The sequence below is a fragment of the Phocoena phocoena genome, chromosome 11, assembly GCF_963924675.1.
Source record: "Phocoena phocoena chromosome 11, mPhoPho1.1, whole genome shotgun sequence".
In the NCBI taxonomy this organism is placed as follows: domain Eukaryota; kingdom Metazoa; phylum Chordata; class Mammalia; order Artiodactyla; family Phocoenidae; genus Phocoena; species Phocoena phocoena.
In genome coordinates, this window is record NC_089229.1 from 101,209,569 (window position 1) to 101,232,797 (window position 23,229).

General features: G+C 56.2%; 1 protein-coding gene across 1 annotated transcript in view; it reads left to right on the forward strand.

The window, feature by feature from the left end:
* Positions 1-23,229, forward strand: part of CACNA1C (calcium voltage-gated channel subunit alpha1 C) — a 463,376-nt gene that overhangs the window by 341,703 nt on the left and 98,444 nt on the right. The window contains exons 10-11 of the mRNA XM_065888236.1: positions 13,002-13,092; positions 19,170-19,196. Of these exons, the coding sequence (XP_065744308.1) occupies positions 13,002-13,092; positions 19,170-19,196 (118 nt within the window). The remainder of the gene's footprint in view (positions 1-13,001; positions 13,093-19,169; positions 19,197-23,229) is intronic.

Here is a 23,229-nt window from a genome sequence, read left to right on the forward strand (position 1 = left end):
TGTTGCTTCTGCCCTCATGGGGCTGCTGTGACACATCTCCACAGACGGGGGCTTAGACAACAGACATTGGCTTCCACGGCTCTGGAGGCCGGACGTCCGTGATCGGGGCCCAGCATGGCCACGTTCTTGGGAGGCCCTCTGCCCGGCTCACGGATGGCCCGCTTCCTCCACGGACGCCTGCCTAGTGCTCTGGCCTCTTCTTCTAAGGCACGAATCCCACTCAGAAGGGCTCCACCCTCATACCCTAATCGCCTCCCGAAGGCCCCACCTCCAAATACCATCACACTGGGATTAGGGTTTCAACTCATGCATTTAGGGGGACACACACGTTCAGTCCATCGCGATGATCTTTCTGTACCCCTGTGCGAGACCCCGGATTCCTGCTGTAGCCAAGTGCGCGGCTCCATCGGGATCAGAAACCACAGAAACCGGCCGCCGCGGGGAAACGCGTGGTCCCCTGTGAGTGCGGGGACATGGGGGTGGGCGCTGGCTGTCATGGGTCTGCTTCCTGCAAGCCTGGCTCATTTCTGAAGACAGACAAGGGTAGGTTTTCCTCTTGTTCACCGTGCTTACAGATCCACTTCCTCTAAACAGACACGTAGGTTTCAACACTGTCTCAGGACAGATCACACAACGCGCTCAGAGGTAGCCCAGCCGGAACCTGGCAGGCCCTCCCAGAGCACGGCAAGCAGTTTTTTTTTTTTTTTTTGCGGTACGCGGGCCTCTCACTGTTGTGGCCTCTCCCGTTGCGGAGCGCAGGCTCAGCGGCCATGGCTCACGGGCCCATCCGCTCCGTGGCATGTGGGATCTTCCCGGACCGGGGCAGGAACCGGTGTCCCCTGCGTTGGCAGGCGGACTCTCAACCACTGCGCCACCAGGGAAGCCCACGGCAAGCAGTTTTGCTCGTGTCCAGACCCCCCGACTTTAAGCCTGTACTTGGACTTCACCGCAAAGACCGTAGACTTCCCTCCTCCTGCCCCTGGTCTGGATCCACACCGGGTTGACGGTCAGCACACCCCTCCTCAAAGGAGAGGATAAGCAAGAAAACTGTGTTTGCCCTTAAGACCCTGTTCTCAGCATGCGGTCCCCGAGTGGACAGTGTCCTGTAGAGGTCATCAGGGCATCAGTAGACTGTCCTGTTCCCAGTGACATCCAGAGAGTAGGCTAGGACGAGAAAGAAAGCCGTTTACTCAGCTTCATGAAAATATACATTTTTTGCAATTTAGACTTAATTCATATGAGTTCATCAGACTGTCCACATTTACCCCCTGCAAAGAGGTCTGCAGGGGAAACTCACTAGACAGAGCTGTGAGAAAGGTTTATCCTCTCCAAAAATATACATTTGAATTTCGATAAGGTTCTTCAGTGTTAGGCTTTTTTTTTTACAAAAAAGTAAGGATATTAAGATATTTTTAAATGTCTGGACAGAGGAGCTTTTGATGGTTCCTAAATACATGTTCTAAAAATGACTTGCCAAGCACAATGCTGGTTTTGACTAACAGACCCTAAGTCCTGTTCAGAGGGCTTCAGAATACGTCTGATGCAGGCACACGAGCCCTCCGAGACTAGAGGTCAAGAGAAAACAAAAATACAGGCCACAAGCTATTAAAGAACCATTACAGCTGCCCTGGGACTTGTCTGTGCCTCTGCTCCTGGGGTGAGATAATAGATCTGTTTTCAACAGCTTGCTGATAGGTGAAAAGCCCTAGTTAAATGCTTGACAGGTTGGCCTTAAGGTGAAAAGCCTTTGTTTACCTTCCCAATTCCAAGCTTCAAATCAGCTGGCCCAACCCTTACATCTCATTTCAGTGACTCATGAGATAGGATAATGGTATCCGGTATCAGGCTAGACACCGTGCTAACAAAATTCTCTGAAAATAGCACATGTACCCACACCAGGCACGTACACTCACACACGGGCCGGAAGAAATTGAGGACCCTTTTCCTGACAGGAACGTTCAGAAGTAGAGTCTCATTGTGTTTACTAATACTTGTTCCAGCCAGTGGGTCCAGCTAGGACAAGAAGCTTGGTGTGATGTCTGCTATGTGCGGTAGAGACAGAGGAAAAGATCGGTGCTACCACCTGGCGGGGGGGGGTGAGCATCTTCTTGGTGCGAAAAGTACGGCCGGCGGTAGGGGGTCCCAGCCCCCTTGCCCGCGGCTCCTTCCGCGACGATGCGATGACTGGGAAGCTGAAGCTGGTTGGTCACTGACCGTCAGGCAAAGCATCCTAGGTTCTCACCAAGAAGGCCCCAAGCTTCAGGAAGACTTGTGGAGCTTCTTTTTGAGCCTCTTAGGTGGTGTAAAATCATTTCCGTGAATTATAATTTCCATAATCCCTTAATGGATGGATTCTATCAATTCGTTAAGTCGCCCCTTGATTAGAAGAGTTGCGAGCACAGCAGTAGGAGGTGAAAGGCCCTCATCCTTCTCTCCTACCTGGAGGCCAGGGTTTCCGGTCTGCACAGTCGTGCTGTGTTTTTGTAGACCGAGTAGGGGCCTGAGAACGACAGGGCACCTGACTTCCAGGCCCCGCCCAGTAGCCGATGGGCAGCGTGCCTCTCTCGGTTTCCCTGTTTGTAAAAGGAGGGGTCGGATCAGACAGCCGCACAGACACCTTCCAGCTCTGGGTTTTGAGTCTCTAGTTGGAAGTTGACACACATTAGCTTCTGCTCTGGGTGTCCTGCGGGATCCCCTGAACACTGGAAGCGAGCCACTCCTTCTGAAGACCCTCCGGCGCCCGGTCCACCCTGCCCTCCCGCCTGGAGAGCCCAGCTCCGCCATCTGCCTGAGGACCCGCCCTGCTCCCAGCCCTCCTCGGGCACCCCTCCCCTCCTTCCCTCCCGCGCTCACGCCCCTCCTTTTTGCTCCCACAATTCCTATCCCACACCTGTGTCACGGCGCTGATGTGCGTGACCTAGTGTACCTATTTATCCATCTTATCCCCTTCTGGGCTGGGTTGTGCACCTGGGAAGGGAGGAAGCTTTGCATCCCCATCACTGTCCGGAGTCTGGCACATAGGCCGTTCGTGCATATTGGTTGGAAAAGGGTGGAAATTAATGGAGAAAAGTGGGGTCCTGGCCTGGAAGTCTTTGAAGTTCCGCCATTGGGAATGGTAGATGACCTGGACCTGCCTTGTGACCGTGTCAGGCTAAAACCAGACAGGACCAGACCTGGTCCCGCAGAGGCTACATAATGAATCAGACGCACAAATTAATTTTTCATCTTCCGTTTCTTGGCTGTCAACGCTGCTCTCTGACTTCTGGGAGAAAATGGTGTTTTCTATTCCTCGGCCTTCACGTACTCACCTCTCCTCCCGGTTCTTCTTCAAATACATCCAGAGACTTGCCGGAAGTATCCTTATTTTATTTTTCTCTCAGCGAGGTCAGCTAGCCAGCTTCGCACGGCAGTCGGGAAAAGGTTAAGAGAGGACCCAGAATAACTTCCCAGCTGCTTCTGTAGGACCGGAAAGCTGAATACATGTAAGGCTTGAAAAGGTCAACTCCCTTCCAAGGGACAGGGGTTTGATTTCATCCGTTCTGTGGTCTTTGGCGTAAGGCTCACTTCATTCACTGGCAGAGATGGAGATTCATGGGCTAAATGTTATCACCAGCTGAGACTTAATGAGATCTCAACTGTAGCTCCTGGATGGAGTGGAAAGCAGCCATTTTGGTAATAAATAGAGAACAGCATCTAATTTGTAAATTCCTCTTTCTGTTGCTAAGTTTGATCAGATCAGTGCGACTGAAGGGAATTGTTGATGACCAACAGTTATTTTCCATGCCTTAATCTGGCCAGGAAGCATTACTCCTAATGGAAGTGGTGTGCTTCTCTGACAGTGGCAGGGGATGACATTTGTCATTAGACTAACCCAATTGTTGCATATTAAAAAACATGTTTAGCCCCAGATCTATTTAAAACCAAACTGGAACTGAGGCCACATATCACTCTGCTACTAGTGTCACTGGTTCAGAGAAGAAAAATTCTTTCCAGATGAGCTACAGACCTCTGTAGCAGTGCCAGCCCCAAAGGGTCCACGGCCCATGAGATTTCGTCTTGACCAAGCAGAAGCATCCAGTGTAGGGCTCGGTGGACCACCGTGGTGACCAGGTGTGGTCCCAGCCTCTCTGGCATGGCAGAGAGCAGGTGGAGAGGACAGAACACAGGCTCCGGCGGGTCCTGGCTTCAGTTTAGGGTTAAAAAGGAGAATTGAAGGGGCACAAAAGGGGGGCTTAGTGCAGCTCTCTTTTGTCCAGTCACGCTTAAATCTTTTTTTCATGAGTAATCACAGTTTTTACAAATTGTCTTCTCACAAGCTGTTAAGCATTTCCAGGGCCGGGACCCTGTCAGGGTAGGTGACTGTTAGCACACGGTAGGGACATCATGAATATTCATGAAGCACTGACGACCTTGGAGGTGATGCCCCAAAGGGAACGTGGTCACTGCAGCCCACCCTGGGGAGCGGCGGAGAACACATGCGTCATCACCAGTCAGTGCTCAGACTGCTGGTGACCTTTTAGATGCAAACACGTGGTCCTGAGGTCCTCCTCTTGGACCCGCGTTTTGCTTTTTCATCGCCAGTAAATCCATCCAGCGTCTGGGCCTTGCGCGCACAGAGAATTATTAGTGATGAGCACCTCCTGTGACCTGTATTACCTTTAATCCTCACTTAACCCTCCAAGGTCGGTATTAAGGTCTCGGTTTTTTAGATGAGGAAGATGGGGTTCAGATGATTTTCCCAAGACAAGCCAGCCAGTAGGAGGCTTAGCCTGGTCCCACACCGAAGCCTGTCTGGCTGTGAAGACCACCCACTTCCTCTTTTGCCAGGCAGCCCCTATGGCCCGAAACACCTGGTGACAGGAAGGGGGTGGAGGGATGGGGGACCTGGTTCATGGGCTCAGCTCTCCTACTCAGAGCTCCGTGACCTCGCACAAGCCCTTCCTTCCCTGGGCCTTAGTTCCCTAAGGAAATGTGAAAGCGGTGCTGACGTGACCCCGGCTTTCTATAGATCCTGAGCCCCGGCTGGCCCTGCCTTTCTTCGAGCGCTGTGCTCCGGCATCATGGGGGCTGGGCCAGGGAGCGTGTCCTCGTTTTGCAGACTCTGGTCCTCTCCCTCTCCGCCGAGCAGCCGGCAGCCGAAGGGGAAAGTGCCCACCTGCCCACCGTCTGAGGACTTCGCCCGGCCTCTCCCCGCCCCTGGCAGCTGATCTCTCCGCGCCGGTCTCTGCTTTTCTTTCCCAGAGCCAGCATCCTGAAAAATGTCATCTTTGCCTTGAAGGCATCCAGGGGTAGAATCTCAGCGCTGGAAGGCATCCCAGGGGCTCTCCCTGCTCACACCCTCATCCTGTCCCCCACCCCGCCCGTCTCCTGTCCCCTCCCACACCCGGCCAGCCCCGCAGCCCCTCTGTCCTCACCCTGCTGACCTCCCATCTGCCGGGGGCTCAGTCTCCCGCAGTATCATGGGAAGAAGAAATAGGTTGCATCTCCTTTCTGCTTCCCAGATCAGGCAAATGCCCCATCTACACGCCTCCTTTGCAAACCATCAGTAAAGGGTTTCTTCGGCAATGCGATCAGCAGAAGTAGTAGAGCTGCCTGAATCTGCCCAAGTCCCCCGCCAGCCCCCTGCCCCTCCTCACTTCACGGACCACACACACCCCTTCTCGCATGATAAGCCTGTTCCGCGTCCCGCCCTGCCCCCACCCCCTGCTGCCCCGTGACACCGTTTGAAAACCAGAACTTCTGTGTCCTTTCCTCCCCTCTGGGTTTCCTGGGCCACTGAGCCCACAGCGCGAGCCTCATAGGAGCCAGGACCCTGAGGGGAGCGGTGTCGGGGCAGCAAGGCCCAGGCGACCCAGGTTGGCCCCCCTTGAAGTCATTTCTGACGTGGGCATCCCATGTCCTGCCAGCGCCTCCGGGCCTCTGGCTGTGGAGACAGTGGTCCCTGGTCCCTGGGTTTCAAACCATCTCTCTCTTCTAAAGAACAGTCATCCTCTCCAGCAAGCCCAGGTCTCCTGAGAAACTCTGGAAGAGTTCTAAGATTAAGACTTAGATAACGCCTTTGATGGGGTTCAGGCCTCAGAAGGTGGATCTGGAGGGCAGGGCGGCTCAGCGGAAGGAGCAGAGGCATCGTCCCGTGTGAGCCCGTCCGCTGGCCTCGCTTGTGTGCTGTGGGGCAGGGTCCCCTCTGGCCCTCGTGGGTCACCCGGCCGCGGGCCTTCCCGAGTCAGCAGTGGAGAAGGAGGGCCTCGAGCAGGGCCGGATCCGGGCGGCAGTGAGTGGACGAGGCGAGTGGGAATCTCCTGGCCCCTGAAGGCAACCAGGCCGTCGTGGGGACGTTTCCAACGCGCGGGCAGAGTCTTCGCCCTCCACCCCTTTGGTCCTCGTAGACCCAACCTGCTGAGCAGGCAGAAAAGACTTCCTGTGTTTGGAGATGGAGACCAGGTCCCCTCACCCCGCTCTGGGGATGACCTCTCCCTGTCAATGGGTTCGTCCTGTTCACCTTGCCTGCACCCAGAGGTGTGTGGGTCAGGTCCTGACAGCAAGCAGAGGCTTGAGAACTGGGCAATTTAAGGAGAGGCTCATAAAAATGCAGGCGCCAAGGGTGACACCCCCAAACGGACCTTGACGGCGCCGTCCTGCTGGTGCCTCCCACGGGCCCTTTGCAAAGGTCAGCCTCCCGGGCACCGGGTGAAGGAGCGGCTGAAGGACAGACCCCAAAGCCACCCAGCACATCGGAGCAGCCCTGAAGCCCCACGAAGACGCCAAGTGTTTACTGTAATTCCACAGCCAGTACCACTAGGACCTGGAAAGGAGTCCAGAGAGTTCTAATGTGAAGTCTCTGGCCTCGAGAAAGCTATAATTGTGTCAGGGAGACACATGTGAAATACACGTGAAATGAGAGCAAACTAGAAGAAAAACAAATGGAAATTTGTTGGTAATATTAGCAAGTATTTATGGCACTTTCTGTTTTACAGGTACTTTACAAATATTACTTCATTTAGCCCTTCTCAGAAGCCCTTGACATAAATAGCACCGTTGTCTTTTGTTTTGCAGATGAGGAAACCTGGGCTCAGGAGGGTTAAATAACTCACCCAGACATACCGGCTGGGAGGGCTGGGACTAGGTCTTGCACCCAGGTTGTTACCGAAAATTCTCACAGACCCCAGAGTTCTGGGGGGCTCAGAGAGGGGACTCGGGGGCAGCAGGTCCTGGAGGGCGCCCTACTAGAATGGGGGAAATGTGAACGGTTCAGGCGGGGGCAGCACCCACACCCTCCAAAAGGCTCGCGGGCCAAGGGAAGGCAGCCATAGGTGACACCCGCCAGCGACACAGTCCTACTCCAGCAAAATGTCATTTACAAAAGTAGCGGCCGTCTGGGTCTGGCCCGAGGGCCGCAGCTCCCCGACCCCCGGGATAGGTGAAGGGGAGATGGACGGGGCCTCGTAGGAAAGCCCAGAGGCTGGGATGAAGGTGGCCGTGAGGTGGGCAGCCCCACCTGGGCTGGAGTTCTGCAGAAATCATGGGCACAGGGATGTGGGGGGATAGTGTGTGCATCGGCGAGGGCCGCCGTAACCAAGTACCACGGACCAGGCAGCGTGAACAGCAGACATTCATTTTCTCACGGCTCTGGAGGCTAGAAGCCTGAGATCGAGGTGTCGGCAGGGCTGGTTCCTTCTGAGGCCCTGAGGGGAGATGGCTCTGGACGCCTGTCCTTGGCGTGTAGACGGCCTCTTCCCCACCCCCACGGGTGTATCCCCATCTCCCCGCCGTGCATGCCTGTGTCCAGATTTCTTCTTCTGATAAGGGCACCAATCATAAGGGATCAGGGCCCACCCTTGTGATGGCGTTTTAATTCAATCACCTCTTTAAAGACCCGCCAGCTCCAAACACAGCCACACTCTGGGGTTCCAGGGGTCAGGATTTCAACCTGTGAATTTTGAGGGGACACATGTGGCCCTAACAGACAGGATGGAGCCCGATTACGGGGGTTTGGGATTCCAGGTTGGAGTCAGCAAGGCAGGAAATGAGGACTCCTTTCGCTTGTTAACCATAACTTGGATTAGTACTTTCGGAAAAAGAACACTAATCAGACCACTTGTATGCAAAAAAGATGATAAAACGGGTGTCTGGCCAAGTAAGTGGCAAAGTCAGTTCTCTAGCTCCATCTGTGAGTTCGTAGGAGGCTGGCGACTAGATCCTGCCATCGGGCCCGCCCAGGATTGGCAGTTGGGCCGGCCCTGGAGAAATGCAAGTTCAGGTTGGCTGAGAAACGCCCTCAGTTCCTCCGGCCCCTGACACCCCCGGGATGCCTGGCCCTGCGCCCCCAGGCCTCTTCCACCAAGAGCCGCCTGGAGGATTCCTCCACCCGACGGTGAGGCTCCCAGCTCAGGTCTGGGCACTGCTCTCAGCCAGTCCCAGGAGAGGCCGGCCGCTCCTGCTGCCCCAGCCCACAGACAAAGGCAGGCTGGCATGGTGACAGAAGGCTCCAGACTCCAGACTCGCAGGCCTGCCCACGTCCGCCCACGTCCGCCCCTCGATCTCTCACCTGGAGCTTCGCCCTGAGGCCGTCTAGGCAGTCCCGTTGCACAGGAAGGTCTGAGGCAGAGGGTAGGGCGGTAGCTGGTGATACAGGGGGTCCCCAGATGTAACGAGTCAACCCGCAGGGGGCTCGCGAGCCCCAGTGCTCCAGAGGACACCAGTCTCCACGACCGCTTGGGTCCCGTGAACTCCCAGCACGGTTCGTGTAGTTTCCAGTCTGAGGTCATCCTGTGGTGGAAGTGGCTTATTACAACCAACCCGCCCAGGACCCACGCGACTGCTCTCTAGCAGACCTGGGACGTCATCAGTTCCTGGGAGATGAGAACTGGGCACCTCCCTCGAGATGCAGAAACGTGGTCCTACTAAGCGCCGTTCGAGCAAATTGCCCCCAGGAGTGGAAGTTTGGAGAGAGAATCCGTTCTTGGCGAGATGGGGTCCGTACGGCTCACTGATGTTCCTAAAAATGTAATTATGTTTCCGCCCCCTGCAGTGGTAGCTGTTAATTACTCTTTCATGAGAATCTCGTTTTCTTTCGGAATCTGCTCAGCAGAAGCCGAGGGACAGGACAGCCCAGAGACCCAACATTTGACCCACAGTCCCTGGTAACGGTGAGGTTAGAAAGTCAGGAAACCAGCCTCCCCTCAGCATCCTTCCTGAGTCCACTCAACAGCACATTTCATTCCTCAGAGGCCTTTCTTTACAGGAAAGGTGCGCCCTGGCCCCTGGATTCTCTGCCATCTTTCTGCCTCAGTTTCCAACCCACCGGTCATCTGAGTGGCCAGTGGGAGACTCAGGCTTGCCGCCTCCCCAAGAATAGGGCCCAGCATTAGCAATCCCAGCCTCGGCCGGCCTGGACTCTCAGTTTCCAAGATGAACCCAAGGCGATCTCTAGGGTAACAAGTCCCTAAACGAGTCAGCTGTGGCCTCTGTCTAACCCCTTAGAAATAGAAACACAGACCATCTTCACCCCATCAGGTGCTTGTGGGATAAGCTATCACAAATTAACAGGAACTAATATGTGGATATAAACTGTGATTTAAAGCAAGGAACCTTTAAATCTACACCTTGACCCCAAAGAGCAGCTCCCCAGAGACTCCTGCCCACCATCAAGGGCATGATTGGAGGCTCTTCCGACCACGTTCCACGTGGGCGGCTGCCGCCTGTGCCCGCGTGACTCGCCAGGCCTGGTCAAGTTCAGTTATAGAGGGAAAGGCCGTGTTTTTATCAAGCTCTTTCTAGTATTTTTAAAGTGATCACATAGCTATTTCTGAAGTCAAACAAGATGGGACAGTATCGATGCCAAAGCCAGAAGCTGGATGAGCTTTTGTGTAGCAGGTCAGTGACCTGGGCCCCCGCCGGCCAGGACTGTCCCCTCAGGCGTCTGTGTGGACAGACAGACTTGGAGGCTGGCAGCCCATTACCCCGCCCACTGCCAAATCAAAGACCCCTCACGATGAGACGCTCACCTGAGTGACCCTTGTCATTCTAAACTGACACATGTCTTTCTAGAAGGGAAATTTGCTAAGTCATCCATTTCAGCGCTTTAGCTCTCAGCTCTGTTTTCGTGTAGGAATTTTGAGAAGTGAACAAATGATGCTACTGGTTGTAAAGTTTCTATTTATTCCAAACTTTGTGTTGGTTGTTTTTGGTTTTGGGTTTTTTTGGTGTGCGAAGCATTGTTTTAAACGAGTTTCTTTTTTTATTAAAGTATAGTTGCTTTACAATATCATATTAGTTTCAGGTGTCCAATATAGAGATTCAATATTTGTATAGACTATATTCCATTTAAAGTTATTATAAAGTACTGGCTGTATTCCCTGTGCTGTACAATATAGCCTTGTAGCTTATTTATTTTATGCATAGTGGTTGGTACCTGTTAGCCCCCTCCCCCTATCTCCCCTCTCCCCCCTTCCCTTTCCCCACAGGTAACCACTAGTTTGTTCTCTGTATCTGTGGGTCTGCTTCTTTTTTGTCATAGTCACTAGTTTGCTCTGTTTTTTAGATTCCACGTATAGGTGATGTCATACGGTGTTTGTCTTTCTCTGACTTATTTCACTGGGCATAACACCCTCCAGGTCCATCCATGTTGCTTCAAGCTTTGAACTGTGAAGATAAGCGTGCTTCGGAGACGGCTGTTTACGTGGCGTGAAAACAAGCCTGACCCTTTCCTCTCATGACCAAATCTTCGGGATTCCCACTAACAAGTAGGGATGAGTTGGGACCCTCCTGGGTATCCGTCTCCTCAAAATCAGTACCCACCTGCCAGTGTAGACGCTTCTGCGGGAGTGACACCTTCTCCCCAGGATCCGTTGTTTATTTTGTGTTGTTAATTCATGTGATTTGGGGTTTGGGTCCTATTTTGTTCTGTGTTCTTACCTGTTTTGATTTATCAATTTTTACTATCTCTTAGTTTGTTTTTGGAGGTTAGCGGAACGTCCTCTGTGCGGTCGCCAAGTCCCCTGTTTCTTTCTTTGCCTGAGGCTGACCCTGAGCTCTGTCCACGTCTTCCTCCTGGTTTTCGACTCTGATATCTTGTCTGTGAGAGGAAGCGCCCGGCGGGCTTGCTTGATTAGAAGGAAAGGGAGTTCGCTTGGTCTAATCGCCCCCCAGAAACCCATTGTGACGTCCCCCATGCCCCCGTGCGTGTAAATTATGTGCTGGTGCCCACGGGGTAGGGCGGGAGCGCGCTTCCCCTGGTGTGCGTGCGCGCGTGCGAGGGGAGGATAGCCTGTCCCACCCAAAGCCACCACCTCCTTGTCCCTTCAAATGTATAAAGTCAGCAGACGTGACAACCAGCGGTGGCTGAGCCCTGTTGGGGCCTTTCCCTTGAAGAGCGCCGGCCAAGGTTAAGGTCACTGAAGGTGCCACCTGTAAACGCTGTGAAATCCAGCACCACCGTCTGCCTGCTCCCCATGCACCTGTGATGCCCCCAGAGCCTGATCGGCTGTAGGAATCCCATCTCATCCGGGGGCCATCGAGGTGAGCAGGGGGTGGGGGCCCAAGACACCTGTGATCCGGTCCGAGCCCCCAACCACTGTGTGACCCGGGCACCTGGCCCTTCCCTGAACCTCACTTCCCTGTCCTGTGACGAGAAAGCTGGGCGATGTCCAAAGTCCATCCAGCACCAGGCTTCCCTGAAATGATGTCTGGATTTGTTTTCACCCAAGTTTATGGAGAACGAGTCGAGGGTGGACACAGGACAGTCCAGCGTGTGGGAAGCCGTGGGCTTTCCGGCTGTGCCTCCCACGTTCTCAGAATGAGTCTCTCACACCTGCCCGACTTGACTTCATCCACAAGAAAAGAAACCGGGGACGCCCCACATCCAGCAGCATCCGTACCACCGGTAGAATTATCCGAACAGCGTGATCAGTTCTTGGGCTGTGGCAGCCCCGGGGGCACTTGTCACTGGTCCCATGTCACTGGATGCCACACCCTCACTCATGCAAGTTCTGTGGCCACTGAGGGCTCCTGACCTGCCCGCCAGATGAGGGCTGCTTACCTGCAAGCAGGGCTGAGCCATGACCGAGGATGTGACGGCCATTCTAAAGGACAAGGGCGGGAAAAATAAGGAACTCCTTGTGTGTCGTGTTAAAAGGGCCATAGAAGATGAAAAAGGAGGAGAAGAATTCTTTTGAGATAAACTTTTATTTGGAATAAAAGATAATAATAAAGGAAATGGCTTCTTCTAAGCCACCAGACTGGGCTCCAAGCTAGAGAGCTCTGGCTGCCCTGGAAATCCAGGAAGAGCCTGGTGACGGCATGGGCAGGTCAGCCACAGTGGACTTGGACGGGTTGTGTCCCAGCTTGGCCTGTTGACGTGGAAACATCAGGATGCCGTGGGGAGGTGGTTTTCTTGCCGTCTGTCTTCAGGCCACGTCTCATCTCAGTAGTTTGGCGGGTCCCACACGGAGACTCCTCATTCCTGTGTCTGCGGTGCTGACCTGAGTCCTGCGTGGGATGCTGGAAATGGCTGTTCCCTTTGAGCTCTATTTCAGGCTCTGTCCTCAGGACGCAGCATGCAGGACTCAGGACGAGGGACAGACCCTCCTCCAGATCCATCAAGTGGTTCACCCCCTAGAGAAGCCCTTTCCGCAGACAGGCTGGGCCCTAAGTGTGGGGATGAAGCCCCTTAGCATGGGGAGGGGGTTGGAAAGAAATAAGAAAAATAAAATACCGTCATGAAAGCAATTCTTTTTACAGCGAGGAGCAGACGCAAATGGGAAAGCATGTGCGGCTTGTCCGAGGGCAGGGCGTCGAGGGTAGAGGAGGGACTCAGGCCAGTGTTCCCAGGCGTCTCCTCCCACTCTCCCACTTAGAGTGTCCTGGGTGGCAAGGGTCACCCTAGACGAGCAGCGGGCATGTCAGTCGAGGACATGGGACCCGGCCGGGGGGCTGCAGACTAACCGTTCTCTCCCCTCTTGCCTCCGCGCCTCGCTCCGCATCCCTGGGACCCGACCCTGCAGTGAGCATGCCCACCAGTGAGACCGAGTCTGTCAACACGGAAAACGTGGCCGGAGGCGACATCGAGGGAGAGAGCTGCGGGGCCAGGCTGGCGTGAGTAGGCGCGGGGGGTGGGAGCGGGCAGAGAAACCGAGTCCTGGGTGGAGAGGGGGAGCCCTGGGGGCAGTGGGGCCCTGGCTGGGAGCTGCTCTGCAATCCCGTGCTTCCCGGGCAGGGTCTGACTTTGGGATTTTGAGCGCCTTTCCATCTCCCATCAGAGGTGTGTGTGTGTGTGTGTGTGTGTGTGTGTGTGTGTGTGTGTGTGTGTGATGTGTGTGGGGTGGGGGGCTTTGAGGTCTGTTTCTTCCCAGCCCCTCACCCCTCTCACCAGAGCAGCTTTGTTAGGTTCCCTGGGTCCTGCTAGGCACCCTGTCATTTCTGATAAATGTGACCCGGAAGGAAAGCAGACAGGCAAGAAAATACGCCGGGAGACGTGGTCTTACCTGCAGCTCTGAGTTACCCACCCAGTGAAGGGAGCACAAGTGTCTGAAGTGCAGACTCAGCTAATAAAAGTGCACCTGTGCCAGCCCAGCGACCCTCCCCAACACAAGCCCCAGCCCCCGGCTTCCTGAGCTGACTGGGGCCCAGGACTGGGCCAGGTGTGCGGAGGGACAGCCCACGTGGGTTATCACCATCACCCGTCCGTCTTAGCTCCATCTTAAAAACGGACACCAGCGGTCCCTGGGAGATGTCCCCGCACCAAGAAATGAAGGGGAAATGGTTTAACTGCTAAGAATGAGCAAACTGCTGGTTTCATTCCCAGAGTCCAGAGATCGAAGCCATGTTCCTTTAGGGGTCAGGCTAACCTTGAGTGTCAGGCCTCCTGCAGCTTCCAGACTCCACGGCGGGAAGTGGGAGCTGCTTGTCCCGGTGCCTGGGAGATGTAAGACTCACCCCAGAAACCGAAAGGGCCGGCGCACAGAGGGCTCGGAGGAGGACCAGCCCCGAGGTGGCTGGGCGTCTGAGTCGCTCCGTCGGTGGAACGGCTCCTAGCTCACCTCTCCCCGCCAAGATGCCTCCGTATCTGGGCCTTTTCAGAAGGTTTGGGTACATCTAACCTGAGCCGGGCCAGCCTCCGAGCGAGGGGGCGGGAGGGCCGGAGCAGACTGTTTCCAGGGCACATGGGCCTCACCATCCCTCACCCTGACGGCGGCACCGGGGAGTCTGCACTGCTGATTCCCAGCATCGTTGGGAAGCAATTGTTGTCAAAGTGTTGTTAAAATACAGCGCTAATTACGTTGAAGCAGCGGGCTGAGCCCTTCCCTCTTACCTCCTGTGGGAACCATACAAACAAACACTCGGGATTCTGGACGTTGGCCCCGGGCAGCCACGCTAGCGAAGGTGGATGGCAGGTCCCAAAAGGGTCAGAGGGAAGGTGACGAGGACCCCGCCCTCTGGCCCTGGGCCCACGTGACAGACCCGGAGAGGCCGCGGCGCTGGCGCTCAGTCACTGGAGAGTGTTTTGGGAGCTCAAGGCCCTGTTGGAAGGAGGCATGTTCCCACAGAGGGAGGAGGCATCTGGAGGACGTGCTCTGCAGGCGTCCAGGGCTCGGTGGAAATGGGCCGCCCTCCCCACGAATATCTGAATTTACACACCTACTCTGTGCGGATAAAGTACCTTGTCGCAGTGCCGGGATGGCAGTATGTCCTTAACAAACTACCGTCTTTCCCCGCCCCGCCCCAGACAACGATGGAAGAAGACCGCCAGCGTTCCTGGTGGGGAAGCAGCGTGAACGGGCGGGGGCTGAGGCTCAGGCTGTGACAACCAGGGAGAGGCTAGCGTTTCTGAAGCGGAGAGCGAACGGCCCATGCAGCGGGATGAGGCCTGGCTGAAGATGGTTCCGAGGGGGCACGGCAGACAGACAGAGCCCGAAAAATCATGTTTTGCTGGGGAGGGGGCAGCCGGGCGGGGGAGGTGGTGAGGGGAAGGAACTGTCCTTCAAGTCTGAAGACAGAAGCGATACAGACTGAAGTCACCAGCGGGGCTGCAGGGTGTGGAGGCCGGGGCTCCGCTCTGGACCATGTGCTGGAGACCCCAGCGTAGAAGCGATGGATGCGGTCACGCGGCACCGGGGTTGTCCACAGGGGCAGAGGCCAGGGCTGAAGGCTGGGAAACCGATGCACAGAAGGAAAAGAAGAAGGTACAGATGAAAAGGTGCCAGGAGAACAGACAAGCCCAAGTCCGGAGGCCACCAGGAGAGGAGCACCAAGCCCAAGCTCTCCGTTCACACCCTCGTCAGGCAGCAAGCCCGCTCGGTGCTGGGCCAAGGTGACACAGAGCCCGAGAGCAAGGTGACACCATCTCCCTGGAGCTCACAATCTGGTGTGAAAGTGACACGGAGCCGTCACTTGGGAAAAGCGTTCAGGAGGCGGCGTAGCTGTAATGCAGGGTCAGTGGTGCAGAGACACCTTAGACTGGCAGCTTAGGGAAAGCTTCTTTGAAGAAGGAAACTTTGAGCTGAGAACTGGAGGGGGCGGAGGAAGGAAGGATCTTCCAATCAGAGGCAACAGCGGGTTCCGAGGCCGCTGGGGGGATGAGGGACAGAAGGCAGCCGCGTCCGGGGCAGGCCTGGGTGGGAAGGGGCGGGGCTGGAGACGGAGCAGGGCCAGGTAGACCCTTGATGGCCTTGGTCTTTGTCACAGACCATGAGAAATCGTGGAACATAGCTGGTTGGTTTGGTGAGCTTTCCATCCTTGAGGATCCTCGGACATTAGGAAGAGTCTGTGCGGGAGCGAGAAGCCCCGAGCGGCGGGCACTCGAGCGAAACGGCTGCCGTAGCAGCTCTGGGGGTGATGCTGACGCGGTTCAGGCCAGGGTCATGTGCGGAGATGGAAAAGGGGTGCATTCTCTGTGTGTCCTAATTGCAGGACCTGGAGCCTCGGGGCAGGCGGGGCGGGAGCGGGCCGCAGGGGACCCTCCCTCCAGACGTGAGGCCATGGACGGGGAAAGGCAGTGACCCCGGAGCTGCTGGGCCCCACCTTTCCTCAGAGCGGAGGCAGGACCATCTTCAAGACGAGAAGCCCATGAAGGAGACTGGCACTTACCGGACAACATTGCCTGAGACTAGGGCGCAGCTGGCGTCAGAGAGGGACACACGGACTTTCACAGAAAGAAGTGCCCGGTACTCTGGGATGGACCGAAGGAAGGAAGAGAGCCGTGCACCAGGAGTCCCAGATCTGGGCCCGGGCGGCAACCTCAGGCTCGCCTCCTGGGACGTGCAGGGCGTCTGCCCGTTGGCTCCTAGAGGGGCCTGGGGACCACCTGCGGGGACCCCCTGCACCTCTTCTGTGCCTGCGGCTTCTGCGGGAGAGGCCCCGTGAGTGAGGCAGGCTGCACCTTGTAAAATGGCAGACCCCAATCCAGCTGGTGTGTGCGAGGTCCCTTTAGTCTCAAAGCGCACAGTTCTATAAAGAAGGTAGAGTCAGAAACGGGATCCAACGCAGAGGGTCGATGATACCGATGGACGTGCATCTCGTCACAGAAGTGAGCTAGGGGTCCCCGGATAGCACGGGAGGTTCAAGCTAGTGGGTCCCCAAGAGGTGGACTGTGATGGGGGTCCAGGGTCCGGCCCCTCTGGCCGCTCCAGCCATGCATGGAGTCGAGGACATTGCCTCAGACGTGCGTCAGCCTAGATGGTAGGGAGAATCGGGAGGATTCGGGGAATCGCTGTGTCACACGGCAGGGAGCAAACATACGGGCTTACGACTCTAAGAAGCGGAAAGGCTAAACATACAAGTAGCTCCCAAGAAGTTCAAATATTTGCCCAATAATGACAAATGCAAACTGAGTAACTGAGTGAAGCAGAGGGAGTTCCAGGCGTGTCTCCCGTTTTAAACCTTCACATCAGCAAAGACAACCGCGGTTTCCTGGGAGGTTGGTTGTGGAGGCCTGAGGGAAAGAGGCAGCTGGGCTGGACAAGAGTCAGGTCCACCCAGCAGGGCTGCGCTCGCGGCCTTACGTGCGAGTTACCCACTTTCTGCACCTGCTACTCTTCAAGAATCCACGGGAAACATGGGGAGGAAGTCCTACCTTGTAGAGCAGTAACTGAGGGGAGCCCTCACGCCTTCTGAGCAGGCTGGTCCCCAGCAGGGTCTGGAGCAGCCGGGCCCCCCGGTGTTGTGGACTCACTGGGATCCAGGGGGCAGCACCCGCCACCCGGCCGGAACGCAGGGCTGGAGCGGCGGACACGGCGCCCGCAGGCTCCCGGCTCCCCTGCCCACCGGCAGCGTGACCAGCTCTCCAAACCCCGAACTGGTGGTCACCTCCCAGGACCCGAAGGCTGCGGAGACCGGGTGCCCCTGGTCCCAGGAAGTGCACTGACCCCTCCTACACGGGGAGTGTGAGGCCCTCCGCTCTCCCATACCTGGGCTTCCCTTTGTCTCCAGACGCGTGCCCCCGAGGACCCCCCTTCTTACCTGGGGTGCTCCAGTAACACAGAGCTTGGAGGGGGTGAGTGCTTTGGACCCAGCGAGCCTGGAACGATGCTCACGGCCGGAGAGCAGTAACAGCAATCAGGCTTCAGTGCGGCGTCCAGGCCCGCACGTCAGAACACGTAACTGCGGGGGAGAGAAAGTCCCATTCCATTTCCTCCGCCTCAGAACATTCCAGAACACCCAGGAAGGAGCCACAGCCAGTGACCACGCTTACCCAGGACGTCATCCCCAACAGGAGCCCTGGTCCTCCCGCGCCGCGTCCCAGAGTCACCCTGGGAGACGCGGACACTCAGACCTCAGTGCCCCACACGGGACTTCTTAAGAACCCACCTTTGCTGACGACCCACCGGACTGAGAGGGAGACTTACAGGGAGGGCGTGTGGTCTGCACTGAAGGGCCCCCGAGAGGCCTCTGGAAATCTCCGAGAGAAGGCGGGGCCGGGCCAGGCCCTGTGGCAGAGCTGCCGGGCTGATGACCACCCATGCTAGCTCATGTCCCTCAGCGAGGGGTCAGCTGTCCAGCAAGCCTGGCTGGGCTAGAGGAGGGAGCCCCCCGGCTCCCCACCATCCAGGCGCAGCTGGAAGACATTTGTTTTTCCTTTAAACTGTGGCCCTAAGTAAGATGTCACCCGTGGCCCCGGCCTCCGCCCACGTGCCGTGTAACGTGATTGAAACGCTGCAGCCCTCGCAGCGTCTTTGGGTGGGAAAGGTTATCAGCTGGCTCGGAGCAGTAAAGGCTCCTGGCTCTGGTTCTCAGTGCCCCAGAGACATAATTTCCTCACGCACGATGGCTCTGCCACCTGTCACATCTTCTGGCTTATTTTTTTTAATAAAAAATAGCAAGAGGGGCTGTTTTCTTGCTTCGCATTAGAGCTCTCTCTGTGCTGAGCTGGGACAGGCGGATTTTGTCCCCTCTTCATCTCTGACCAGTGCTCCGCACCTGCCTGCCCATCCGAGCACGGTCTCCCACCCGCGGCCCTGCCAGCGCTCACTCCCCAGACACCAGGGCCTTCCCGACGTGTGGCCTTCCACAGGGCCATCTCAGATGCCTGCATGATCTCTGCCCCCCGCCCGGCTCCATCCAGCCTCCCACGGGATGCAGGGCCTCCCGGAAGTTTCCACCTTTCAGTACCTCCCCCCTTCCCCGGAGATGCCCCTCGAGTCAGCCACCAGCCCACCCACCGGTGCTTCTGTCCACAAGTCCCCAGGTCTTTAGGGCTGCATACCACTGCCAGCATCCGGGGTCTGTTCTCAGCCCCGGCCTGTTTCCTTGGGCCCAGGCTCCACGCTCAGGCCAGGTGGTGATGGGGCCGGGCTCCTGTTCAGACAGCGCTGGGCCTCTGCCAGCCTGTTCCCACCTGCAATGTCCGAGGGCCACGTCTGTAGGAGGGGCTCCTGTCCTCCACGACTGTTCTCAGGGCGTGGCCCCCAACCCGCTGCCTGACCCCAGCTGACGGTCTGAGAACACAGCACCCTCTCCGGGGGCCACGTCTCCGCCTAGAAGATGCTAGATTCGTAGGTTTGTGGGCTGGGCCAGCCCTCGGTCTCCCCTTCAAACACACAGACACCAGGACGTGCTGACCGCAGGGCTGTCTCTCCGAAGCTGCTCCGTCCAGCGCCCGTGTGGTCACCTGGGGACGTCTGAGGAAAGAGGGAAACGTGTGTGTCGTTTGGTAATGTCTCCTCTTTCCCTTTCAGCCACAGGATCTCCAAGTCGAAGTTCAGGTGAGTGAGATGCTCCTTTCCTGCTGGGCTGGGGACACCCCCGGCTGGGGGCTGAGGGAGGGTCAGCGGAGGGTCTGCTTTCCTTCTGCACGGCTCTCAGGAAGAGGCTCGTGGATCAGACCAGGCGAGTGGCTCGGGGCTTGGGGTTTGGCGGGTTAGCGATTTTGGTGGCACTGGCCCTAGGAGGTTGCGAGATGCTGTGTCCCCCTCCCTTATAAGATGAAGTCCGCCACATGGCCACCTGCTGCTGTTCTCGGCCATGTTCACGGAAGGTGAGGGCACGCGGGGTCGACAGTGCTGCTTCAGAACCTTCCTCGGTGCGCCGTCCTCGCCCTGTCTGCCCCTCCAGCCTCGCCGCCTGCGCATCCCGCGGTTCCTGAACGTCCCCCGTCCTCTCGCACATCCAGGCTTCTGTGTGGAGCCCTCCTTCCGTCCGAATCGCCGCGTCCCCGAGCCTCCCCCGGAGAGCTCGGGCTCCTGTTCAGAACCTCGCTGGTACCGCATCTCCACACCTTCTGCAGACTCCCCTCCCTCCCCCCAGCGCTTTGCTCAGACCTCTGTACCACCCTCCCCACGCGGGCTCCCGCGTCTGCAATAGGCTCTGTGAGCCTCCGAGGTGCTATTTGCAGGGAGCTGAGCCGGGCGCCCGGCGGGTAAGCAGGCTGTCCACCGTGTGCACTGATGGACAGATATGTGAGTAGGGGTGGGAATTCACTCCCACAGAGCCTGTACGAGCGAAAAACTATCGTGTTTAGGTTTCATCATTGATCTAATCCTGCTTCCCCTGCCTCACCTGGGGCAGGTGCATAAATAACATTAAATTGTAGTCCAGCCGATCAGTGTAGCCCAAGGCTGCCTTTTAAACTGTCCCTTAAGCTAAATGTTCAGTTCTCTTCTTTCCTCTGCCCAGCTCTTCTCCAGGGTGGAGAAGCGGGGCCGGGACTTCAAGACCCCGGGAGTACCCAGGCCTCAGTGAGGACGGGTCCTGGGGTCCAGCCCGAGACCCCTGCTTGTTCCTCTAGAACCGGGCCTGCCGAGGGGCCACAAGTCCATCTGGTTGGGCCTCCACCCACGGTGTCCGTGGGCCCCATGTTTGCCTCTGGCCTTGAAATCGTTGCCTCTGGTCCCCAGGCTCTTTGAGCCCATGGACACCTCCAGGCCCTCCGTGGACAGGCTGCGGGAACTGGATGCTCACCTACGCACCGGCCGCCTGTCCTGCTCTGTGCCTGCCTGGGTAGAGCTCTAGGCCGAAGGCTGGCGTCCCCCAGGGCCCCACAGACCCTGTGCTACACCCAGGAGAGGCACCTTCAGCCCTGATGTCCTGGCCTCCCCGTGACTATCTGGCTGTTTCTAGAGCTTGACGCTCGGCCAGAGAATTAAATGAGGATGCTGGTGTGGGACCCTCTCCTCTCCTGCTGTCACCTTCTGCTCCCATGTTCCACTGGGGCTGGAAAACGCAGGCTTTCTCCCCTTCCACTTCCTCTGAAGCCAAGACCTCCTTCACATAAAAAACCTAGGGTCAAGTCTCCCAGGTCCAGCTCTTGTTACAGGAGAGAGAGCTCAAGAAACGTAGAAAATCCTTTGTCTCTGTAGCGCTCAGACCTTACTGCTTTCTCTCCAGCGTCTGGAGAAGCGGCTGGCGCTTACTGGGGCCTTAATAGATACTAAGTGGAGGGACGAATGGATCGTCCTGCCCCCGCATGGCATTAGGCTTGACGCAGACTGAAATGAAAGCTCTGTTTTACAGCCAAAGCTGAGAAAGCACTTCGTGCTTCTGCAGTTCCAAAGCCCCCATGCAGGGAGAGAGTAAAGGGGCATAAAAATACATTTGAAAATATTTCCAAAACATCATTCTCATTACATGAAAATGGGCGACTCATAAATGAACAAATGAACGCGTGAGTGAATGAATGAACAAACGTGCTCTGGGGGGTGGGAGAGAAATCACAGACTTGCCTGGACTCGCTCCAGCATGAAATGACCCAGGAGACGGGGGGCGTTCTGTATCCAGTGCTCTAGGGTGTAAGCTGTGCTCTGGAAGAAGAGGGGGCACGGGGGTCCACCTGGACCCCTGGACTCTGCTCGGTTTTGAGACGTGGCTCACCCTGCTGGTACCAGATCCCCCTCTGGGAAGGGCTCCTCCCCCTGCAGCTACTACTCAAGATACAACAGAAAGGCACGGAGAAGATTCTGTGTTCATTCCCAGAAGGCTTATTACTAGTCGGTTGGCACCATTAGTAAACCCATTTTCAGAGGGGGATACTGAGGCTGACAGAGGCCCGGGGCCACGTGGCTCACGCTTGGCCAAGTCAGGACCCACGCCCAGGACCCGGGCTCTGCACCATGTGATGAAGTCCTGCCCAGGGATCCGAAGCCATTTCTGCCCAGCTGTGTGTCTAGGGGCTGCAGCGAGGGGTCGGGGGCGCTCCAGGGCACAGCTGTTGAGTTAGAAACACAATGCCGGACACTTACACCCTTTGTAAAACTTTCTAGTAGCCATGTTAAAAAAGTGAAAAGGAACAGGTGAAATTCATCTTAATATGGTTTATTTAAGCCAATGCGTCAAAAACGTTATTTCAATATGTAATTAATATAAAAAATGAATGACATATTTTATATTAATTTCTCTTTGAAATCCAGTGTGTCACTTACACTCACTGCACGCCCAGTTTGGACTGGCCACGTTTCATGTGTGCAGTAACCACGGGTGGCCAGTGGCGACCACACTGGACAGTGTGACCCCACAGGGTCAGATGGCAGCTGACTCACCTACACCCTACAGTCCAGTGGTGGTGTCTGTTTGGGGAATAACAAAGGCTGGCGATGGATTGAAAATGCCATCGAAATCACCAAGGTCGACCCTGAGAAAACTCTGTCTGCTGCAGACGCAGGAACGGTGTCCTCAGCCCTTCTGTCTGTCTGATTGTGGCAGCTCACACGGGTATAGGAGGCGCAGGAGAAAAACACAGGGGAAACGGAGAGAGAATTTCGGCAACTCAGAAGTAACCTCGTAAACAGTGAAGAGCCTGTTTTACCCTAGAAAAGAATCTAAAATTGGAGTTAAACACACACACGCCAAGTATTCTCACTCATTCTCTCAGCTTAACAATGACAAATAATAGAATTTGAGCCTCACACTGGCCTATTCCATTTGCAAGATGGAGAGTCACAGAGTCTTTAAAGGAAATATTAGAGCAGAGGTTTTAGGGAAATTTGGGCAAATTAATGGACTTGTAATATTAGGGCAATATTAGGGTGTTCCCTTGGTAAGCCAAGTCTCTACTTTGAGGAGTAAGGAACTTGGCAACATTTGGGGCTCAGAATAGGACTTAGTTACGGAACAAACGATCCTGAGCGCCTTCCGCAGCGTGAAGGGATTAGTCAGATGACATGTTGGGGCTTGGATCTGGACGTCACAGCGGTCTGAAGTGAAGCCCTCGGGGGTCTGAGGTTGGGAGCCCTGTCTCGCCCGTCTTCAGAGAAACGTGCCTCCGAGGTCCCTTTACCTCTGCCATCCCATAAGCAATAAGGCACATGCCCAAATTTGCCCCAGTGGCTAATAACCCATTTTTTGGTTACTTTTGTGTAAAATAGTTAGGTGTTAAGGATTTTCTGGGTTGCTTGTTCTCAGCTCTGGCCACTGGAAGGAGCCCCAAGTGTCCGCCATTTGGGTGCTGTCTCCTGTTCTAGATGCTTGTCCAAAATTCTGTGCCAAGCAAACCCCTTCAGGAGCACTGCCTCCTCCCGACCCCATCCGCGGGGTCCTAAGCCCCGTCCACAGCGCGGAGTGAGTAAGTGTGTGTAAAGTTTGTCTCTGCTGCCCTACCTGCCTGCCGGCCCAGTGGTCCTACTGTGTAAGACCACAGTGGCGGGCTGTGAGCCCATCACAAAGGACAGGATGCAGCCCCTTCCCCTCAGGACCCTGCGATCTCAGTGGAGTCACACAGTAAAGATGCTGACCTACAGGAAACGGAGCGTCACATCCTCTGGGGAGGCTGGCTGGCACCCCACGGTGGGCCGGGATGCCCTTCTG